Source organism: Otolemur garnettii, unplaced genomic scaffold (assembly GCF_000181295.1).
Source record: "Otolemur garnettii isolate 467f Iridium unplaced genomic scaffold, OtoGar3 scaffold00125, whole genome shotgun sequence".
Classification (NCBI taxonomy): domain Eukaryota; kingdom Metazoa; phylum Chordata; class Mammalia; order Primates; family Galagidae; genus Otolemur; species Otolemur garnettii.
The window spans coordinates 376,963-400,208 of NW_003852520.1; the positions used below are offsets into that span (position 1 = coordinate 376,963).

At 47.3% G+C, this 23,246-nt stretch overlaps 1 protein-coding gene across 1 annotated transcript in view; it reads left to right on the top strand.

Annotated features, from left to right (window-relative positions):
* The window catches only part of BEST3 (bestrophin 3), a 68,178-nt gene extending 66,272 nt beyond the window's left edge, over positions 1 to 1,906 (top strand). The window contains exon 10 of the mRNA XM_023517927.1: positions 961 to 1,906. Within this exon, the coding sequence (XP_023373695.1) occupies positions 961 to 1,906 (946 nt within the window). The remainder of the gene's footprint in view (positions 1 to 960) is intronic.
* Positions 1,907 to 23,246: the final 21,340 nt, after the last annotated feature.

Consider the following 23,246-nt stretch of genomic DNA (forward strand, 5'->3'; position numbering starts at 1 on the left):
CTTCATAACAAAGTGATTAAACCAAAGGCTTTGGAGTCATACTTGCTAGTTTGTCTCTCTCTAGCTGCTTAGGCTTAATGAACCTCTCTGGGCCTCAGTTTCCTCATTTGTAAAATGTGAATAATAACAACTCAGGTAATTATTGCGATGATTAAATGAATTAATGCAAGGGGGGTGCTTAGTCTATAAACATGAGCTGTTGTTTGCACTTTTCAATTTACTTATGATCCGTTGTTTGGGGGGTTCACCGGTCCTGGGACACGGCTTCAGTTTGACTGCATGCGTAACAAGGAAGAGAGAACTCACACAGCAGTTCTCAAAGTGTGATCTGGGGACATCTAGGGATCCCTAAGACTTTTAGGGAGTTCCTAAAGTCATAATATCACTTCTAGACCCAAATAAATGACTGAGGCAAAAATACCAATCAATGGAGGTTTATTAACAAGATCTCCAGGACACACCTGGGGAAAAACCTGGGCAAATGTTGGAACTTTCAGTATTTTAAAGGCACACAGAGAGAAGGGAAGCCCAGCATGGGGCAGTGCTGATGGAGCAATGCTTACATTCTTGTGAGGCCCCAAAATCTACATTCAAGGTGAAATAGGGAGTGAAGGAAGCAGAGCACCCAGGGGCAGTGGAGGAATGCCCAGTTCTGCCTTGTCTGCAAATCGTGTGACCTGTAAGGTAAAACTATAATGCATGGCCAGTGCAGAATCCAGCAGGCCTTAGAGTTAGGCACCAGGGTAGCAAGAACATTTTTTAAGGAATGGTCTGTGGGGCCCGCTCCTCACAGATGCCTGAGGGTTCTTCTTGCACACCAAAATATCATTTGCCTTTCATTCTCGTTCTTTCCCGAGTGTATAGTGGAACGTAAAATCTGTAATGTGTAAATACCAAACTCATCTCTTGATGTAGAGGCCCCGTCCAGCGACTCTGCAGGCTTGTCCTCGTGTGTTTCAGGCTGTCTGAGTCCGACACCCCCGACGAGCAGTGGCTGTGGGACCTGGAGAGGCCGGGCCACCGGAACTCAGTGATCGGCAGGGTGAAGCGGTTCCTGAGCGCCCACGATCACCCGACCAGCGCCCAGCGGAGGAGCTTCGTGAGGCAGAGCAGTGACAGCTCCGCGTTCCTCCCCCGAGGCGACCTGAGCCCCACCAGGGATCTGCTGGGGGTGCCCACGGGGAGCCCTGGCAGGGCCTGGCCGGGGCAGAGGTGGCCACACTTGGGGGAGGTGAGCCCCACGACGCACGCCAGCATGGGCGAGCTGTCCACCATCCGCGAGGCCAGCCGGACCAGCACGTTGCAGAGCCTGACCCCGCAGCCCAGCGTGAGGCCCTCCCCCACCAAGATGCCACAGGTCCCCGAGGTGCTGATCACAGTGGCCCGAGCTCCAGAGCCCACGCCGGAGGGCGGCCCCCTCAGCTCGGCGACCTCCATCGAGAGCTCTGAGTTCACCGGGGTTCAGCCCAGCGGGCCTGGGCGGTGGGAGGGCCCAGGGGAATCGCTTTTATCCCCCTCAGAGAATGGGACCCCTTCTAGGTGCCCCAACCCCCAGACCATTTCAGCCAACGCTGAGAGACAGGGATTCAAGCACGCAGATGGCCCTGGGGGTGGGGACAGGTCTCCAAAACGGTGGAGCCTCCCGGAGCTCCCAGCGTCCGGCCCCACCTCCCTGGGAACCCCAAGTCCGGAAGCCCCCAGAGCTAGGCCCACCCTTCTAGTGGACACGGACACATCCTCAGAGGCCAGCGGGATCAGCTTTGTGGCCGGCCCCCCAGTCTCCCCCGACCTGCTGTATTTAGTGGAAACCCCAGACACCCAGGAGACAGACATCATCGAGCTGGGCAGCCCACCTGCCCAGGACCCCCCGGGAGCAGCGCCACGGACTCCCAGGACCTGGTTCTAGCCTGGGTTCTTGCTGGGGGTCAGCATGAGTCCCGGAACGTACCTGGGAGCTGGTCAGTCTGCCTAAAAAGAGATCGTGCTGCCTGACCCAGCTTGGAAGGGCGACATGATCCTGACCGTGTGAGTGAGACCTGTGAAGGCCAAACACGGCCGGCCGTGTCATCCATCGCCTGGCTCTGGTTCAAGTTACACAGACAACAGGGACGAGTCTCAGCCAAATGAGGACTCTTAAAAATACGTACGACTTAAGCACGATAGCGCCTTACCCCGGAAAGGGCCTTACAGATCAGTGTCCCGGAGGTTTCTCTTTCTTTTCTGTAGCTATGAAGGCAGGAGATGGGTCCTGTAACGCCCCAAAGGCATGCTCCTGCCTACCAGCCCTTTGTTTGAGGCTTTCTAACCATCTCACTCTCGCTATTATTATTATTATCACTTCCTAATTCTTAAGCTTGATCAGCACCCAAAAGCTTCATCTCTCTTCACTTTCCTTTTCTCCTTTCACAGTTTATTTTTCTCTCTTCCCTCTTTATTCTCTCGTCCTTGTTTTCCTTCCTTCCCTTCTCTCTAGCTGCACTTCTCTAAAGACGCTAATCTGACCCACCTTCCAGTTACGATACTTTTGCCAACTCTGCTGCTTACTTCTCTCGTGGGTTTGAAAAGCCAAGGCGCTGGCACAGCCTCCTGCAGAGGAGTCCGGACCTCAGCAGTGCAGCCCGGCGCACTCCGGAGTGGGGGTGACGCATCCCCCTGCCCCGAGGCGCTGGCACAGCCTCCTGCAGAGGAGTCCCGACCTCAGCAGTGCAGCCCGGCGCACTCCGGAGTGGGGGTGACGCATCCCCCTGCCCCTCCCAGCCACTGCCAGTTCCTTCTGCTTCTACTCTTTGGTCTTGGACACTGAGGAAAAAAATGAAAGTAAAAGGATATGAAATTTGCATGACCAAATGCAATGTAACTAGAATATACAGAGGGTGCCAAAAAAAATATATGCACATTTAAATTGTATTAAATTTGTAATACTCAAGTCACATTTGACTTCTGTAATTACAAGAAATGCTCAATGTGACTTGCATTCATCTTTTCTTATTGGTATATATTGAGTATTATATATTTTATATATATATATATATATATATATATTTGAATAGCAGAGTCTCACTCTGTAGCCCTGAATAAAGTACCTTGGCATCATAGCTCACATCAATCTCAACCTCAAACTCCTGGGCTCAAGCAATCCTCCCTTCTCAGTCTCCCAAGTAGCTGGGACTATAGGTGCCCGCCACAATGCCTGGCTAGTTTTTCTATGTTTAGTAGAAACCGGTCTCACTCTGGCTTGGTCTAGTCTTGAACTCCTGAACTCAGGCAATCCACCTTCTACAGCCTCCCGGAATGCTAGGATTACAAGCATGAAACACCATGGCCGCTGAGTATTATAATCTTAACATAGATTTTTCCTTTCTTAAAATGTGTATACATTTCTTGGCACCTTCTGTTTAAGAATCTGCTTAACTCAAGCTCTTAAGCAACTATCCCAATTGTGTCACAACATGGGACCAGTTACTGAGGCAGGACGCTGGAGGTGGTGGGTACTCGAGTCCAGGACTGCAGACCAGGGACTGAATGTTGGCTAACACCCTGCAAGGAGCTCTCAGGGTGGCTGTTTGCTGTGGGCCCCAGCTGTGTCCGGAAAGCCATGCCTTGTGTTGTTCTCACTAGGCATTGTATGGTAAAGCTTGACCACAGGCTTAATAAATAAAATAATCCTAATAGCTACCATTTACTGAGTGTTCACTGTGTCCAAGAGTGGCAGCTCACACTTGTTAATCTCAGTACTTTGAGAGGTGGATTGCTTGAGCTCAGGAGTTTGAGACCCACCTGAGCAATATAGCAAGACCCTGTCACTACAAAAAATAAAAAAAATAAAATTAGCCAGGTATGGTGGCCTGTATCTTTAAGTCTTGGCCACTCAGATGTCTGAGGCAGGAGGATTACTTGAGCCCAGGAGCCGAGGTTGTTGTGAGCCACAATCTCACCACCGCACTCCACCTCAAGCAACAGAGTGAGATACTGTCTCTAAAAAGAAGAAGAAAAAGAAGAAAACGGAGGCTTTGGGGAAGTAATTTGCCCAAAATCACATAGCCATGAAATGGCTGAGTTCACACTCAAGCCCAGGCTTACCCTGCACCCTTCACACTGTGCCTCACCTCCCTGTGCTGTCTGGAAGGTCCTGAACCTGCTGCCACTTGGTCCAGAATTCTGGTAGGTGCCCCAGAGGTGCCACGCCCCAGGTCCAGCCCCAGAAGCCTCCCTCCTGGCTCGAGTCCACCTGTCTCTTTTATGCATTCATACAGGTGAGTGATGCTCCAATTTTGACCCCCAGGCAATGGTCCTCTTCATTTTTCATGACAGAATAAAGCTGGCAGGACCCTCCTGCCCCTCTCCAACTCCTACTGATACCTTGTAATTAGCGCATTTTCACAAGACCTCAGATCTGCCCAGGCCTCCTGAGCTGTATGGCAGCAATGACATTTGCTCTCACTGGCTTTTCTCAAAGGCCAGAAAGGAGATAGCATTAAAGGACGTGCCAGACACTGACAGTCTCCATGCTGGCTGGAAAAGCATTAGGTCCAGATGTCACATTTCTAAAAGGCAAGAACCAAACCACCTCTTAGGACCAGTCTCCTAATGCTCTTTTCTTGGGGTTTCAACTTAAGTCCCTCTATTCTCTTTTTCTTTGGTTCTATGTGTTGTTCAAATTCAAGTTGCTACTTAGCCAGCGGGGAGCAGTGGCTCAACTTGTGATCCCAGCACTATGGGAGGCTGAGGTAGGTGAATCACTTGAGCTCAAGAGTTGGAGACCAGCCTGAGCAAGAGCAAGATCCCATTTCTACTAAAAATAGCAAAACTACCCAGGCATTGTGGCAGGTGCCTGTAGTCCCAGCTGCTCAGGAGGCTGAGGCAAGAGAATCGCTTGAGCCCAAGATTTGAGGTTGCTGTCAGCTATGACACCATGGCACTCTGGCCGGGACAACTCAAAAAGAAAAAAAAAGGTACTACTTAGCTACTTTAGAAATATGATCAGTTTTATTCCTGTATCCAAGGTGATAAATTATACACAAATAGAATGATACATTTTGGGGGGGGCTAGCAGAATGTTCATTTATCTCTGCTTCCATCCACCCCTATGTATCTTTATCCAGACAATTTAATTTTCTCAATATTTCTTCAAAATTTGAAATGGCCTCTCATTTTCTCCTTGCACTGAAAACTAAATTATGATATACTCAGTGAACCCATGTCAGTGAAGTCAGCTATAAATTCATGGCAGCAATTACCCAGAGGAGATGAAGAGATTCTCTACTCATTCTAAAATGAGTTTTTACTCCACAATGACTAAGGTTGCAAAAACAAAATGATTTCTTCTCATGTGCCTGATATCATCGCCTGCGGGGCCTGTTTTCTCCTGAGGTCTGGACTCTTCAACCATGTGGATAAATAAATGGTCGCATGGCCTGGGGCTTAGACTTTGGGGCTTACCCATTCCAAGAACAGGCTTAGCTTGTCTGTGCATTAAATGTAACCCTCCGGCCAGAGAGCGCAGTGAGGCCAGGGCGCATCCCTGCATTCTCTCCCAGCTCGGCAGGCAGCTCAGCCCTGACCTCCTCCTGCAGAGGAACTGATTCAATCCTGTATCACTTTCCTGAGATCTTATTGTCATAACATCAACTCTCTGACACCCACTGAGCCCAGGTGGCCATGTGGGGTGCAGGAAGAAGTGCTGAAAAACCAGCATGTGGACTCCTTCCGATAGCTTATGAGCTCTAACTGGTCCCCTCCTTCCGAATTTCATATCTCGTCAGTAAAGTGGGCTTTTCTCTGCATCGTTTCACTGGGCCATGGCAAGGTGTTATGAGAGAAAGCCAGGGACCCAGGCAGCGCCGTTGGCACACAGGCATGACCTGGGATTGGGAGGAGCCACCATGAACTTCAAAAAGTCCTTCTCTCTGTTTCCTTCAGTTATTGGTCAGAATCTTCTTATGTTCCAGGATTCTGACCTCTTTCATTCAGGAAGGGTTTTTTTCCTTCCTCTTTTCCTTCCTTTCTGGGTTTTTAGTTTTTGTTTTTGTTTTTGGTTTTGATTTGTTTTTTTGAGACAGATTCTCACTCTGTAGACCTCAGTAGAGTGCTGTGGCATCACAGCTCACAGCAACCTCAAACTTCTGGGCTCAAACAATCCTCCTGCCTCAGCCTCCCAGAGGATTACAGGTGTGAGCCACCGTGCCCAACCCTCTTTTTTAAAAAATAGAGATGAGGTCTACACATGTTACCTAGGCTGGACTTGAACTCCCAGGCTCAAATGATCCTCCTACCTCAGCCTCTCAAGTAGCTGAGACTTGGGGTGCATGCCACTGCACCTGAATGAGAAAGCTTTCCTTCCAACACAGCATTAAGCTTCCAACTTAATCAGGAATAACAACTACAAGTATAAAACTTCTATGCAAGAGCAAGTTGGAGCCCACTTCCCCTTGCAAGGGGAGCCAAGCCTCCACTCATCACAGCCACCTACATGAACAAGAAATACTTTCTCATATACTGTGTGAAAATAACAGTAATAAACAAGGATTTCCTCATCCCATCTTATTAAACTGTCTGAGGTAGATCCTCAATCCCTTTTTACATGCTTTTTGTTTTTCTTGGTTCTATGAACCCTAATTTTTAGGACAGTCATTTCCACTGAGAACCCAGTTCAAGAATACCAACATTGTTCTCTTACTGCAAACCCAACACCACCCACAGGAAGGATCCTGGTCACTGGCAAAGCTTGAGAGTCAGGACCCCAACAAACCTTCTTGTCTCCAAACTCTCCCCCTGTCAGCTCCTCGTGGACAGCCAGCTCATCCCTGGTAAATAGAAAACAAAGCAATTTCCCTACCAAAAAAAGGGATGTCAAAACCACATTTTTCTCAATACTCCATTCAGGCTGGAGATTAAGTTTTGTTTTAATTTGTTTCTTAATTAATTCAGAAACTGGGCCCATAGCTAGCTTCTGCTGCAGGTGGGTTTGGCCAGATGGTTACCAGGAACCATCTCTGACCTGCCCTTTAAGTCTAGACATTAGAAAGGCAGTGAAGGGAAAGTTGTATCTTGTATGCTAAAAATAAATAAGAACATTTTAAAATAGGTTTTTCACAGAAATGCTGGTATGTTTGGGGTTCTTTGTCTAAGCCAATGATTCTCTCACTTTGTCACCCTTGATAGAGTGCCATGTCATCACAGCTCACAGCAACCTCAAATTCCCAGGCTTAAACGATTCTCTTACCTCAGCCTCCCCAGTAACTGGGACAATAGGTGCCCGCTACAACACCTGGCCGTTTTTAGAGACGAGGTCTGGCTCTGGCTCAGGCTGGTCTCAAACCTGTGAGCTCAGGCAATCCACCCACCTCAGCCTCCCAAGTGCTGGGATTGCAGGCGTGAGCCAATGGTTCTCTCTTTCTCTCTTTTTTTTCTTTCTTTCTTTTTTTTTAAGAGATGGGGTGTTACTCTGTTACTCAGACTAGAGCATAGCAGCAGCTTTGAATTCCTGGCTCAAGCAATCCTCCTGCCTCACCCTCCCAAGTAGCTGGGACTACATATACCTGCTACCACACCCTATTTTTCTTTCTTTCTTTCTTTCTTTCTTTCTTTCTTTCTTTCTTTCTTTCTTTCTTTCTTTCTTTCTTTCTTCCTTCCTTCCTTCCTTCCTTCTTTCCTTCTTTCCTTCTTTCTTTCTTTCTTTCTTCCTTTCCTTTCCTTTCCTTTCCCTGCCTCCCTCCCTCCCTCTCTCCCTCTCTCTCTCTCTCTTTCTTTCTTTCCTTCTTTCTTTCTTTCCTTTCCTTTCCTTTCCTTTCCTTTCCCTTCCCTTCCCTTCCCTTCCCTTCCCTTCCCTTTCCTTTCCTTTCCTCTTTCTTTCTTTCTTTCTTTCTTTCTTTCTTTCTTTCTTTCCTTCCTTCCTTCCTTCTTTCTTTCTTTCTTTCTTTCTTTCTTCTCTTTTGTAGAGACAGAGTCTCACTGTGTTGCCCAGGCTGGTCTTAAACTCCTGGCCTCAACCGATCTTCCTACCTTTGCCTCCCAGAATGCTGGAATTACAGGCATGAGCCACTGTACCCCACCTGGTTCTCAACCAGAGGTGATTTTGTTCCTGGAGATATTTGGTCACACTAAGGAGTGTTTCTCACATCTAGAGGGTAGAGACAAAGAATGCTTCTCAGCATTCTGAGAAATGCACAGAACAGACACCCACAACTATTCTGTCCAAAATAGCAACTTGAGAAACCTAATTTATGCCAAAAGAAAAGTAAAACTAAGACAAACATCAAGAAAATTAATGCAGAGGGATGAAGTAGAGAAATAAATAGAGCTAAAAGAGAACAGGCCAATCCAGCAGGGGCTAAATTCCTGAGCTGTAGACAAACTGTGAAATGATCACCTTTTTTCCCTTGATGCTAGAGGATCTGATATCTCAAATTTAGAAAAACTGGATTTGAATCCTGAAGTTTACTCTGAGAAGATTCCTTGGATGGTTCCGTAAGTCGTGGTCAAGTGCATTGTAATGGTAACATAGTCTACCAAATATGATTTTAAAACTTGTGCCAATAAACTGCTACCAGCTTCAGTTTTTGTATTATGTCTTACTTAGGACTAAAAAAACTGTACCTTCTAGATAGATAATTTGGCTCTTTATTTTATATAGACAAAACACTTTTTAATGAAAAATACATAGTTGCAATGGATAGGATCAGTTTACCTCCTCCCCTTGGGCCAAGCAAACTCATGGAGTCTCTGCCTCCTGGATTCCTCAGACGGGAGAATGCCATCAGGTAATGGGGGTCCTGGATGATGTCGCCAGCTGGACTGTGATTCAGAGTCATTCAGGAAGCACTAAACAGCCACTGAGTGGCTCCCACCCTCCCTCCCAGTCTGTCCCTCTCTTCTGGAGGTCAAGGGAAATAACAAAATGCCCCCCACGTTCATTGGTGTTTGCTGCTATGTTTGTTTGCTTCCTTCATCCCCGGACCTGTTCCTCCTCCCAGCTATTTTAGTTTGTTTAATGAGAAGCCCTTTGTAGACATTCTTATAAAATGCATATTACTGTTTTGTGTGCAAGTGCTTTAATATTATAGATATCATCTGTATCTTTGTTTTCATTCAGTATTGTGCTTTTAAGATCCTCCCCAATTCCCTTGTGGATGTCTAATCCGTTGCTTCTGACCGCTGCGTACTCTGAAGTCTTCTCCCCACTGCCTACACCTCCCTGCACGGTGACCATCCTTACAGGAGCTCCTTTATAGACCCATAGAAGAGTTTTGGGGGGAAGCATAAGCCCACAAGCAGACTGGCCTCTCCCAGAAACATGTAAGAGTCTGGTCTCCATGACTACCCTGCCCCGAACCAGGCATCCCTCAGTTTCTAATTTTTTCAGGCTAACAAATACGAAGTGACACCTAATTATTGTTTAGTTGGCGTTTACCTGGTGACTAAGTGCTATCCCCTAAAGCATGGTATTAAGCATCTCTTCATATGCTTAATTCTTCTAGACTTCTCTTCTGAAAATCACCTTTTCAAATTCTTGCCTTTTATCTAATGGGGTTTCTATATTTTTCCTGTTGGTTTTCAGGAGTTTCTTCTATTTTCTACAAAGATAACAGTCCCCTGATGATTTCGGACATTGCGATAGTCTTTCCCGTTCCTTGTCTGTGAGGCCATTTGTTAAACAGAAATCCTTAATTTAGTATTATCAAGATCATGAAGTTTTGTGTTTTATGCTTTTGAAATTTTGGACAAGAAATCCTTCCCCTCCTTGCCTCACAATACTTTCCTACACTTTTCATCCTGCTCCCTTTATAGTAGGAGATGAGGATTGGTGTCAGTCTTCTCTGGAGAGTGAGCCAGTCTTTGCCCAGACACCTTCCGCTAAGTGACCAGTTTATAAGTTCCATGTATTTTATGCAAATCAGATGCTCTGGCATAAAACAAAACAGCATCTGAAAGAGATAAAAGGTAGGGTGGTATGAATAAAAAGCAAAAAAAAAGATGAGTTTTTAACCTCATAAAACTCCAGCTCTGTGGTTCTCAACCTTCCTAATGCCGTGATATATTTTCATTGTTACAAAGGGGTCACAACCCACAGGTTGAGAACCACTGCTCTAGCTCCTCTCCACCAGACACAAATTTCCTCTCATCTGCATCCTGTCCTATTATCTATTGATTGGTGATTTTTTTTTCCACTTCAGCAGTTGAGGCATGTAAATTCTTTTAACATTTGTTTTCCCAAAAACCTTCAAAAAATAGGCCTTCTCTTTTATCAGACTAAACTGCAAGTAAAGCCTGATGCACGTGGAGCTGTTGCTAAGGAAGAAACAGAGATGGTGTTACGAGGACAACTGAGGACCCTTCAACACGCAAACGAAGGCGGATCGAATCCAGAGAGGTGCAGCCCACAGTCAAGCTACATTTAAGCCCGGGATAAGCAAAAGTGGAGGTGTTCCAGCCCAGGCCAGCCTTGATTGTTCCTGCAGGCCTTGAGGTTTCCCCCAAGTCTCATCCTTTGCGTTTCTGTACCAGGCTGTGCCCAAAGGTGGGTGAACATTGAGTGTTTACTGCCACCCTTGGACCTGGCCTTAGAAATCAGCCGCCATGCTTGGGACAGTTGCAGAAGGTTTCAAAAGAGAATGAGTCACATCTTCATTCCCCTAAGTAACAAAACCTCCTGAAAAGGGCAGTATCCTTGAATGCTTCAAAGCATGTCCCCAAAAGTCTCCAGACGTAGAAAAAATTGGAAAATTATAGCTAAATATACCTGTATTTACAAAAATACTGATTATGAAACTTTACAAAATATTTAGAAAATATTCTCTGTGTGTTGACCACCTCTATGTAAAATTTTGTTGCCCAGGAGTTTGAGACAGCAAGACTGTTTGGGCAAGACAGTAAGACCCTATCTGTAAAACATTAAGCAATTAGGAGGGCATGATGATGCACCCTGCTCGGGAGGCTGAGGAAGGAGGCTGGCTTCAACTCAGGAGGTTGAGATTGCAGTGAGCTTATGATTAGGACACTGCCCTCCTGGTGGGTGACCGAGTAAGATCCTATCTCTTCAGAAAACAAAGTAAGAAAGAAAGGAAAAGAGAAGGAAAAAGAAAAGGAGCAGTGAATGAAGCAGACATTCCAGCAAGCTTCCTCCCACCTTGGCCTCACAAAGCACTAGGGTTACACTGTGCCAGCCTCACTGTCCTTTTCAACCAGTCTGTCCTTGGTGCTTAGAACAGTGCCTGACCCATCTCAAGAAAATATTAGATGAATGAGTGCTTGAAAGAAAGAATAAACAAATGAAACCAAATCAGATCCACATCCAAAGTTAGAAAACCTGCCAATCCCAATGAAATGTCCCCACAGACTTAGCTTTGTGCTGTCAATGAAGTTGCTTGAACACACTGGCATTCATTTTGTTCATCTCTAAAATAAACAGTGAAATAAACAGTAGATAAAAAATCACATTACAATAAAGATGTTTGTATCAGAATGTTTATTGCAGCCCAATTCATAATTGCCAGGTCATGGAAGAAGCCCAAGTGCCCATCGATCCACGAATGGATCAATAAACTGTGGTATATGTACACCGTGGAATACTATGCAGCCCTAAAGAAAAACGGAGACTTTACCTCCTTCATGTTTACATGGATGGAACTGGAAAATGTTCTTCTTAGCAAAGTATTACAAGAATGGAAGAAAAAGTATCCAATGTACACAGCCCTTTTATGAAACTAATTTATAGCTCTCAAATGAAAGATACAACTTAATTCTAGCCCAAGAATATGGGGAGGGGGTGGGGAAGGGGAGGGGAAAAGGGCAGCCGGGTGGTAGGAGGGTGACCCGAAAGATCACCTATATATCTGTCTAACAAGGGTACAAGTGAACTTTTCTAGAACTAGAATATAAATGTTTTGACACAATGACTAAGCAAATGACATGAAATCTATGTTAACCAGCTTGATGAAAGTATTTCAAATTGTATGTGAAAACACTACACTGTACCCCATGTTTGCATTAATGTATACAGTTATCATTTAATAAAAAAAAGAAAAAAATAATAAAATAAACAGTGGTTTAAGGTCTCTCTCAAATGCTAGTTCCAATAGCATCTCTGGAGACTCTTTCTCTGGAAATGGAAGAGACAGTTATTGTGAACAGAGAGAAAATGGACTCAAATGACAGCAAGAAACAAGAGGAGTGAGGCGGGGTCAGAGGACTGAGGCAGGGTCAGAGGAGGAGTGAGGTGGGGTCAGAGGAGGAGTGAGGCGGGGTCAGAGGAGGACTGAGGCGGGGTCAGAGGACTGAGGCAGGGTCAGAGGAGGACTGAGGCGGGGTCGGAGGAGGAGGGAGTGAGGCGGGGTCAGAGGAGGAGTGGGGGGGGTCAGAGGACTGAGGCGGGGTCAGAGGAGGAGTGAGGCAGGGTCAGAGGATTGACACTTGCTGTGGGCTGGGCTGTGCCAGTTGTTTATGAGTATCATTTCAATCAGTCCTCATAGCACCACACATGCTATTACCATTTTATGGGAGGAACAGAGAAGTTAAATAACTTGCTAAAGGTTACACAACAATTACAGTTTCCATCAGGGCTTTGAACCAGGTCTCTGGGGCTCACTGCTGATTCCACTTTTCCATCTGTAGAGCAGTTTACTAGGGGGCTTAGCCTGTTTTGTGTTGCTGTGCAAGAATACCTGAGTCTGGGTAATGTATAAACAAAAGAGGTTTATTTTGCTTATGGTTCTGCAGACTGTACAAGGAGCAGGGCGCCAGCGTCTGCTGATAAGGGCCTTGAGAAGCTTCCAGCCCTGGCTGAAGGCTGCAGGCAGCCAGAGAGGAGGTGCCAGGCTCTTTTTAGCAACCAGTTCTCTCTAGGGGATCTAATAGCATCAGAAGTCACTCACTATCACAAGGACAGCACCTAGCTACAAGTAAGAGATCCACCCTATGACCTAAAAACCTCCCATAAGGCCTCACCTCTAACACTAGGGATCAAATCTCAACTTGCGATTTGGAGAGACAAATACCCGCGAGCCAGATCTGTGGGTGAGGAGAGAAATTCATACATGAACACAGCAGATGACTAGTCAGTCACCAACACTGCTCAGCCACACCCACTGCCTCACCCTCCCTGGTCTGGGGAGAAACCCCGGGACACCCACCTTCACTGAGCACCTGTTAGGGGCCGGGCACCGCAGTGAGTGCCATCCACACATCACCACTCTGAACTCCCATAACAAGCTGTGAGGTGCCACTATGCCCATCTCACAGATAAGGAAACTAAGCTTCAGGGAAGTAAAATAGTGCACCCGTGTCACGGAGCTGATAATTAGCAGACTTGGGACTCAAAATCAAGCCTGCACACCAACCATAGTGCAAATATACCGGCTCCCTAAAGGGGACCCGACCCTGAGGGCTCTTCTCTCTGCAGATGTCCCCACAGTTGTGCTTGTTCTGCCTGCTGCCTTCTGATTTCAAGATTGTTCTTTTGTTAAGCACCAGCAGAGGCAAGAAAAGCTTCATCTTTCTCTGCTGCACCCCTTTTGATAAAAGGATTTGTTGTGTAAAAATTGGATTCAGTCAAAAGGCTGCATTTAAGACCACTGTGGCCTTCAGGCTACAGATTCCCCACCCCACTCAAAGACTCGTTCCAGGCACCCAAGTCAGCTTTGACAAATGACAGGAGAGCCTCCACAGTTGGCCACCTCCCAACGCTGACCACTGACCACCTCCCTACACTGACCGTCTCCAAACACTGGCCACCTCCTGACACTGGCCACCTCCCAACACTGACCACCTCCCTACAATGACCACCTCCCAACACTGGCTGCCTCCTAACATTGGCCACCGCCCGACACTGACCACCTCCCAACACTGGCCGCCTCCTGACACTGGCTACCTCCTGACACTGACCATCTCCCTACAGTGACTGCCTCCTAACACTGGCTGCCTCCTGACACTGGCCACTGTCCAACACTGACCACTGACCACCTCCCAACACTGACCACCTAAACTGACTACCTCCCGACACTGGCTGCCTCTCGACACTGACCACTAACCACCTCCCGACACTGACCACCTACACTGACCACCTCCCAACACTGGCCGCCTCCCGACACTGACCATTGACCACCTCCAGACAGACACTGGCCGCTTCCGGACACTGACCTCACCCTGAAATTGACTTACTTTTCATAGCCTGGACGTGACCACAAGTCCATATCAGCACAATTGGCCTAGCCCCTTATGCTGGCCACTTCTGTGTGTTTACTGGCTTGTTACAGTCCCTTGGTGGGCAACTTACAGAGGTTCTACTGTACATAGGATTATACTTTGTCATTTGCCGAAGCTGGTTTGTGTGCCTGAAACAAATCTGTGGATCAGTCCCAAGGCCTCCAGTTGTTTCTTCTGTGGACACGTGTGAGGGCAGGTTCTGTGACCATCCTTCAGAACACTGAAATCATATTAACTGTGTGACGAGCGGTGAATTCAGCTATATGAACCTGGAACAGGAAGGAGAAGCTCTTGTGTCCATGTCTAAAGGAAAGACGGCTCTCGCTTCCCCCCTCCCAGCAAACACGCCAGCGTGTGAGTAGGAGCTGGATGGTGGATGGTCCACCCAATCAGCCTCAGTCGCAGTGTGCTAAGAGGGATTCTGATGTTTAAGGGCAAAACACTGGACTTTCTCAAACAACCTGGGTCCTACATGCAAGTCAACAATTTCATCTACTGCCCAACTGAATTTTTAGCATCCAGAGAAATAAACTTGCCGAGAAACCGTTACCTTACTAGTGTTCAACACGGTATTCTCCTATGAGATGTTGATGGTAATTTTCACTATACCAGTTTTCTCATATGTGCTGGTTTTAGGGTCTAACCCCCATATAGAATCAGGGGTCATCACCCAAGGGTTTATACGGGGGTGTCCCAGAAGTACGGTTTCCATGAAGAGAACTGGAATAGGAGAAACGCTTAAAGCAATTTTACTGAATCTGATTTTTGTCTTTTTTCTTTTACATTAAGCAAAGTAATATTGACCAATAAGTTCCTTAACTTAGTCTGAAACAATTAGATATACAACTTTGACTATAGTGGGAAACTGGTGGTGGGTAGTCCGATTAATTTTCAGATAGCCCTTTTTTGGCCAGTGTTCTCCATTTTACCATAGGCTCTACCACTCCCTATTGCCCTACACTAGCCTGGTCCACTCATTTGTTGCCTGCCTGGCCCTAGTATGTATCTTTAGTTTGCAATTCTTTTATTAAAGCCTCACTAACTCCACAGAAACCTCAACCATGATGGGTTCCATAAATGTGCAAAGAGGGAAAGAACAGAAAATGTAGAAGCTAGAAGTTCTTGGGTCATCTTTCTACTTATTGCTGTAAACTCCCAGCAGCCCCTTACTAACATGGAGACATGTGAGCCTGTCAGCTTTTCCCTTTCTGACCTGCCTCTCTGAGTCCCCAGCTGGTAACTGCACAAATCATGTGGTACACAAAGACTGTGGGACACATGGACTGCAGCCCACAACCCCACTGCTCGACCAGACTCCACTGGCAGCAGGTCTTGCCGAGATGTCAGATCCCAGACGACTGAGGACAGCATGTCACTGCTGTGCGGTCCCCACAGAAGACACCCGAGCCTCTCTATTCAGGTGTGGGTAGCCCCAGTGCTATTCAAGGCACCCAGCAGGCTGCGTGACACGTGCCATGGGCAGCGGCAGCCGGGAGCCCTCTGCTATTCCCATCCACCACCCTCAAGACGCATCACCCAGTCTGAGGCCAGCACCAGAGAAACTGGCACGGCGGGCAGAGTGACAGGGACAGCTCTACAGAAGGGGAGAGGAAAGAATGTGGACTGCTTTAAAGCAGTGATTTTCAAACGGTGTGCCAGGAGATCTTAGCTGTGCCACAAAGATGTGTAAAGATCATTAATTAAATTATTTTCTAAAGAAGTTCAAAGAACAGTAAGTACATATAATATATGTATTTTTTATTCTTTTTCTTAATCGACATAATTTAAGTGTGCCACAGAAGTGGCAGAACGAGGGAGAACAGTGAAGGCAGAGCTGGGACACCCTCCTGGTGGAGAAAGTGAGGACTAAGAACAGGATCAAACCCACGACTGTGTGGGAAACCAGACTTATTGTAAGGGGCCAGAAGCTGATAAAAGATGAGGTTTCCAGGGAGAGAGGCAAGAATCCTCCTGTGTCCCTCAGTTCTCCCCTGATGAGCACTGGCTTCAAGTTAGGGCACACAAGCCCAGAGTCACTTTCCTCTGAATACTGCGGGAGAGAGAGCCTTTGGGGGGGCGCTCGGAGGAGCTGGGGAGTAGCAGCAGAACCCCAAGGACAGGTGGGAAACTGCCCCCTCAGGTGTTCCCTCCAGGTCTGTGGGGTCTGCCCCACCCAGCGCAGTGCCCTGCAGCTGCCTCACCTCCAGTGCTCCAGGCCAAGGGGGTCAATGCCAACCACACTCTGTTGTTAGCCCAGTTAGACCTGCAGTAAAATTCAAATCTAAGTGTGGCTCCAAAGAGCCAGCACTGTCCAGAGTTGGTGACAACTAGAGCTGGAAAGCCAACAACACGTACAGTCCCATCCCTGGGCCTCCCAGAATCCGAAAGGGCAGACGGGGCTGGCACTGGCACGGACCAGCCACGTAGCTTTCTTGTATACTTTTTAGCAACAACATATTCTTCCCATGGTCAGTGGTGAAGGCGTGTAAGACAAGCTCTGTCGTCTGCAGTGCACAGTACGCCAGGCGTGGAAGGCCCACAGCGGCTCTCGTTTTCACTTGGCGTTCTGTGCATGAAAGCAAACGCCTAACATGGCCTAGTCAGCCTTTCTCAAGAAGAGGGGGCTTTGAACATCAAGGTAAGAAGACAAGCTTTGGGCTCAGATTTCACAGGTTCACACCCTGGATCTACCATCCTGTGACAAATGAACTAGTGACTTAATCTTTCTGTGACTTGGTTTCTTCCCAGATAAAATGAGGATAAAAGTGATACCTATGATTGTGGGCATTAATGAGTCAATGCAGAACTCAGAGTACCCAGCTTGTCACATCATAAACACGTAATAAATCTGTGCTATCATCTTTCTGATCATCCTACCAGTAAGTAGTGTGGCTGAGACAAGGCACTGCTCTGCTCGGCCAACATCGACCAGCTGTGAGACCTCAGACAAGTTCTCTAACATCCTTTCACCTCAACAGCTTCAATTGTGAAATGGCATTAATGCCAGAAGCTTCCTCATTGGGTTTCTTTAAAACTAAGAAATTGTGAATATAAAGCAATTATAAGAACCCAGGATGTGATGAAAAGTTATGGTACAACAACTGCTAACTATTTGTATTATTATTTCATAAAATGGGCTTGACTTTGGAGGTAAAGATTTGAGAAATTTTAATGTTTTTTCCTCTGAAAATATATAAATAGTTATTTTGTTGAGTCAAAGATCTATGTCCATAACTTCTTAAATTTCCTGCCTTGGCCCAAGTTAATAAAACAGCATGTAGCAAAGTGCACTGGGCAGAGGCAAAGGCTGCAGGGGACAGCATCTTGGCAAGTTGAGCTTCAGAAAGTCAGACCCTCCAGTTAAATCTGTCTGAAACCAAGGGTGACAGTGACATTCATCCCTGAGGGTGACAGGCAGTTCCAAGATGCACTTGACCTTGCTGCTGGGAAAGGAGGCTTGAGACATGGACAGACAGGGCCACCCCAAGGTATGCAGGGCCCCTGTCTGTGTAAATAATTTCATCCATTTCCTCAGCCCTATTATGAAACTAATTTATAGCTTTCATATGAAAGCTATAACCCAATTATAGCCCAAGAAGAAGGGGGAAGAGGAGGGGAGGGGAGGGGAGGTTGGAGGGTGGGTGGAGGGAGGGTGATTGGTGGAACCACACCTATGGTTCAACTTACAAGGGTACATGTGAATCTTTCTAAATGTAGATATAAATGTCTTAACATAATAACGAAGAAAATGACATGAAGGTTATGTTAACCAGTTTGATGAAAATATTTCAGATTGTACATAGAATGAGCACACTGTACCCCATGACTGCATTAATGTACACAGCCATGATTTAATAAAAAAAAAATAATAATAATTTCATCCATGCCAAGTCAGCATGTCAGCCTCTTTCTGGTGGCCTAATATCTTCCTCTCTTCCTCTCTCTCTTTCTCTCTCTCACACACACACACATACATACACTACACCAGTCCCCAGAGCAATCAGCAATCAGCCAGCCAGGTCCCTCCAGAGCCAGGGACAGCACCATAAGCCTCAGGACACCTTATCCAGATGTCACTGCCAGCCCCACCAGCCCCAGGCTCCAGGGACGAGCTGGAACAGGTCAAGCTTAGAGGAAGGTGCTCCCAAATGCCCCTGTGAGTGCATTTTGGGAAGAGAAACAGGTCTCCTTAGGGGCAGGGGTCCTGCCTCCCTGGGTCTAAGGTGATAAGGGAAAGGAAAGGGAAGCAGCATGGGGTGGGGTGGGGTGGGGTGGGAGGACAGGGAAAGGGCAGCAATGGAGAGGGGTGTTCCACATCGTCTCCGGGCATCACAGGTGCCCCAGCCTCTCCCTAAATTCTGGACAGCAGGCCAAAATACCACCACCAACCCCTGCAAATCCACGGGTGTTATCAGATTGACAATAAGGACAGCCCAAGCATATACACTTGAATTTGTTCTTAAAACTTTTGTTGACATTTAAAATCCCTCCCAAATGGATTGCTTGCCAAAGATAGAATCCACGAAATTGGCAGCTGAAGGTCTTACCAGGAGGAGAAATGGTGCAACCAAGATGAGTGTGCCATCTGCAGTCGGGAAGGGGACACAGTGGCCCCTGCTCAGGTGTATGCCACACCTGGGGACCTCACTTGGGTTGAGGAGGGGTACCAGGATGAGGCAAAGAAGGCTGCACCAGGAAGAGTGTGACTCTGGCCCCTAGCACACCTCGGGGCCCCTCAGCTCCACCCAGTCCTCTCTTTTCAAATCACTGGGGAGTTATGGGGTCAAGGGTTTCATCATCTGCAAGTCACTGGGAAACAGCCCTCAGAGGCTGCCGATATCTACTGGCTCCAGGCTGGTCAGAAAAACTGCATTCATGAATACCGGTGCTTAGAGCCTCAGGGTGGCGGCAGCACTCTGGGAGGCCAAGGTGGGTGGATTGCCTGAGCTCAGGAGTTCAAGACCAGCCTGAGCAAGAGCAAGACCCCGTCTCTAATAAAAATAGAAAAAGTAGCCAGACAGCATGGCAGGTGCCTATAGTCTCAGCTGCTTGGGAGGCTAAGGCAGGAGGATGGCTTAAGCCTAAGATTTTGAGGTTGCTGTAAGTTATGACACCACAGCTCTGTACTGAGGGTGACAAAGTGAGACTCTGGTTCAAAAAAAAGAACTTTGGGGTGGGAAGGAAGCTTTGGTGTGGCCTAGTTCAGGGCCCCTCTGTGTGACAGAATTCTCTACAATGTCCCTGTCAAGATCCATCTGCCCAACATCCCCTTAGTGAAGGACAATTCACCTTTCCAAGATGACCCACTCTGCTCTTGATATCACACTAGGCAGCCTTCTCCATGCAGTGAGAGCTGCTTCCTGACAAGCAGACCCTACAAGCTCTCATTCTACCCCTGGACCCACACCCAGGAAGCCCGTCCTGCACACTCGGGACCAGCCTCAGCTCCTGAGAGTGGCGCTGCTCTACACGCCCAGCCCACAGCATGCACACACCGAACCTGGCCGAGCTGAGGCGCCAAATGGCTCTTCACATCTCACGCTCCTGTGTCTCCCTGCCCTGATCTCTCTCTCTGCTGACAATGTGAGCAGGTATGGCTCCCCCAGAATGTGCACCCAGAAGCAGACACAAAACTCCCCATGTGGCTTTGGATTTTTTCACCAGTGTGCAGGACAGCAGCGTCATCAGCCTCCTTGTTAAGGCGCTCAGCTTTTGTTCATGTGGCCACGAAGGCAGCTCACACCTGTTCAGGGACTGCGAGACCTCCAGAGACTAGGCCCCTGCCTGGCCCTGGGTGGTCGCTCTGGAAGTTTCTGTTAACGTATATGAATACTATCTGGGGAGTAAACCTGTTTTGTTCTGCTGCGGTGGCAGTTCCCTGTGGTGTTCACCGGCAGGAGGAGCTGTAGGATTTGACCTGCCTCCACAGGCCTGGCTGCCGACTGCCAGCTTGTCTTGCTTCTGCATCCTCAAAAAAGCTGTGGACCACTGAGCAGTGCACGTCAGCGGACACAGCACACTGAGCTGCAGACAGAGCGAACTTTCAGAGCCACAGACCCCATCATTTCATTCATACCTTTCCATGGACTAGCCTCAAAGTGAAGCTCAAATTCCTCAATATGGCGCACAAGGCCCGAGGCCCCGCCCCCACCGCCTCAGCCTTGCTTCTCCCCGACACGGCTCCTCCGTCTCCCAAACATCCCCCAACCCTGCTGGTGCTTGCCTTTTCCAGCCAGTCTGCAAGTTCAGTTCCACAGATGGCCTTGTACCTTTTCCAGCAGAAGCCTGTTTTTCTTTGGGGGAAACCACCAGGCCCAGAGTGGGCTCTGTCTCCTTAACTTCCCTCCCCTGAGGATGAGGCTCTAATGTCCCTTCCTCTAGAAGGCTCCGAGGACAGGGGCCCTGCTACAGGATGCCACAGCCTCCATCCCCTCTCATAGCACACATTCCCTGTTGAACCGACATTCAGTGACAGCACCAAATAAAATGGTGGGGTACACAGCAGGACTTCAGTGAATATCCGTCTACCCTCTGAGGCCACGCACTCTGTGAGGGGAGAGCCCGAAGGCCCAAGACCCAGCATGACACCTTCCGTGTACTACTCAGCCATGAATGTTTTCAGATGAAAGCTTTTCCCTCTGTCCAGCTGAGATCCCATCATCACACGTTTCAGTTTCACTGGCTCCTGCTGAACCAAATGCAGGGTTGAATTCAAACTGACTCTCCCCCAATGTGGCTTCCCGAAGAGACAGCTCCACAGGGTGACAAGCCCTCTTGGCAAGAACTGTGTGGGTCTTATTTTACTACTAAGACGTCCTCCAAAGTCAACCAACCAAACTTCCCAAGTTGCTCTCCCCCTTTGATTCCGTAAGAGTCTTTAGGAATCACTGAGGCTCCCAGGAACCAGGGAGTCTATAGTCACTGTCAGACGACAGCTGTGATTACTCTTAGCAATAAGGAGATACACAAGACACTTTCTGAACACATCTGGAAAAGGTGGGGCTGAAAATGCAAAAAATAAAAAGAGCTGAGGAGAGACCTGAAAGTGTTTCTATTCCCCTGGCTTTGTTCACACTTCTTCTTTCAGGGATCTTCACCCAGTAGGTAGGACAAGGAATAGTCAGCACTTTCCAGAAGCATCTCACCAGCATGACCTTGCCCTTCCTGAAAAGTGAAAAGATAAAAAGCATCAGAAAGCCAAGTCGCGTGGCTGCACCTGCCTCAGCGGTCAGCGCACTGGCCCTGTACACCAGGGGTGGTGAGTGGGAAGTTTGAACCCGGCCTGGCCTGCTTAAGAAAAAAAAAAAAGCCAAATTGCTTCCAACAGTGGAACAAAATGCAGAAAGGAAAACTCCCACCTTTTCAAGACCATACATCAGAGCTGGGACTGTTTGTGTTTTGTGTCACAGGAAGGAAATTTTTAAATCAGAGTGATGCTCTTTGTACCTCCAATTCTGGGGGGCCTTTCACACCCAGGCTCCAGATCCCCGGGAATGCCACTTTCTTGAGAACATGGCCAAGTTTGGAGACGCAGCAGCATGAGGAGAAAAAGCAGAGAATGTACATCGACAAGACTTGGGGCTTTGCAGGGGCCAGCAGGGCCACTTACTATGTGACGATGGACAAGGCCTTCTGACCCCTCCCAGCCTCAGTGTTGTCTTCTCTTATTTTCCTGTTGAGACAGAGTCTCACTCCATCACCCTGGGTGGAGTGTTGTGGCATCATAGCTCACAGCAGCCTCAAACTTTTGGGCTCAAGAGATCCTCCTGCCTCAGCCTCCAGAGTGCTAGAATTACAGGCTCAGTGTTTCTTATATTAGAGGGCTGTGAGCAATCACCAAAACAAAGCATATCAAACACTTTTAGGAACACAAAGCGAATGCATCAGTTACTGTGCAATTGCTAACTTTCTGCACCAACTTGGCTGTCCATGCTGCCCAGATATTTGGTGAAATGATATTCTAATGTTTATTTTCTCACAATCCTAGATCATAGGAAAGGTGAAGAATTAAAAAGAGAAAAATCAAGAGGGCTGGAGAAGGAAACAAGTTCCTTTCCACTGAGACAGCAATCCTAAGCAGTGGATCCAGATGGTAGAATTTACTCTGTGCCAAGAGTGAGGATGTTCAGTAAATAAACCAAAAGACAGATGTGAGGTTAAAAAAGTATCTAGGCAAATCAACACCATCTTGCACACTGGATTGGTTATGAAACATTAGCATGGACTGAGGAAATTAGAGGACGTCTAGTCTATTCTCTTCTCTGTAGATGGGGACTCAAAGGCTCACGGCTAGAAGGCAGCTGGCTTAAGGTCACACTGTGAGTTCTTAGGAACAAACTCTTTAGAATACACAACATTCCTCATACGATTAGCACTATAATTTAAGTAGCCACCTCAGCGTCCTATACTCTACAGTGTCATCTTAGTTTGCCCTAATAAAACACTGCAGCTTGGGTGGCTTATAAACAACAGAAATTTATTTTCTATAGTTCCAGAGGCTGGAAAGTCCAAAATCAAGATATTGGCCAATTGGTGTCTGGTGAGGGCCCCCTTGCTGGCTTGTAGATGGGTCTAGCTGTACAGTCCTATGGTAGAAGGCGAACACTCTCCTGTCTCTTGGTCTTCTAATGAGGCCTATCCTGAGAGATCCACCTTCATGACCTAACGCAACTGTCATTGTCCCCAGAGGCCCTGCTTCCAAATGCCATCACATTGGGATGAGAGTTTCAACATTTGAATTGGGAAGGAACACAATTATTCAATCCATAGCAACTATGAATGACTATAAATAGGAAAACTTCTTTTTTAAATTCACAATCTTTTTCAATCTAAGCACCTTTGATTATAGCTCTGTTAATCCTAAAAGATATATAATGTTATAGCCCCAGGCAAGTATTTAACCTCAGATGTTCAGTGTTACGTTTTAAATTTTCATTTTTTTGTGATATCTCAGGTTTGACATTTCTTATAAGTCATTTCTTATCAGTATGGTTTGGCCCAGAAATTTTACACTCCATGAGAACCAGTGATTCTAATGCCCAAGCTTT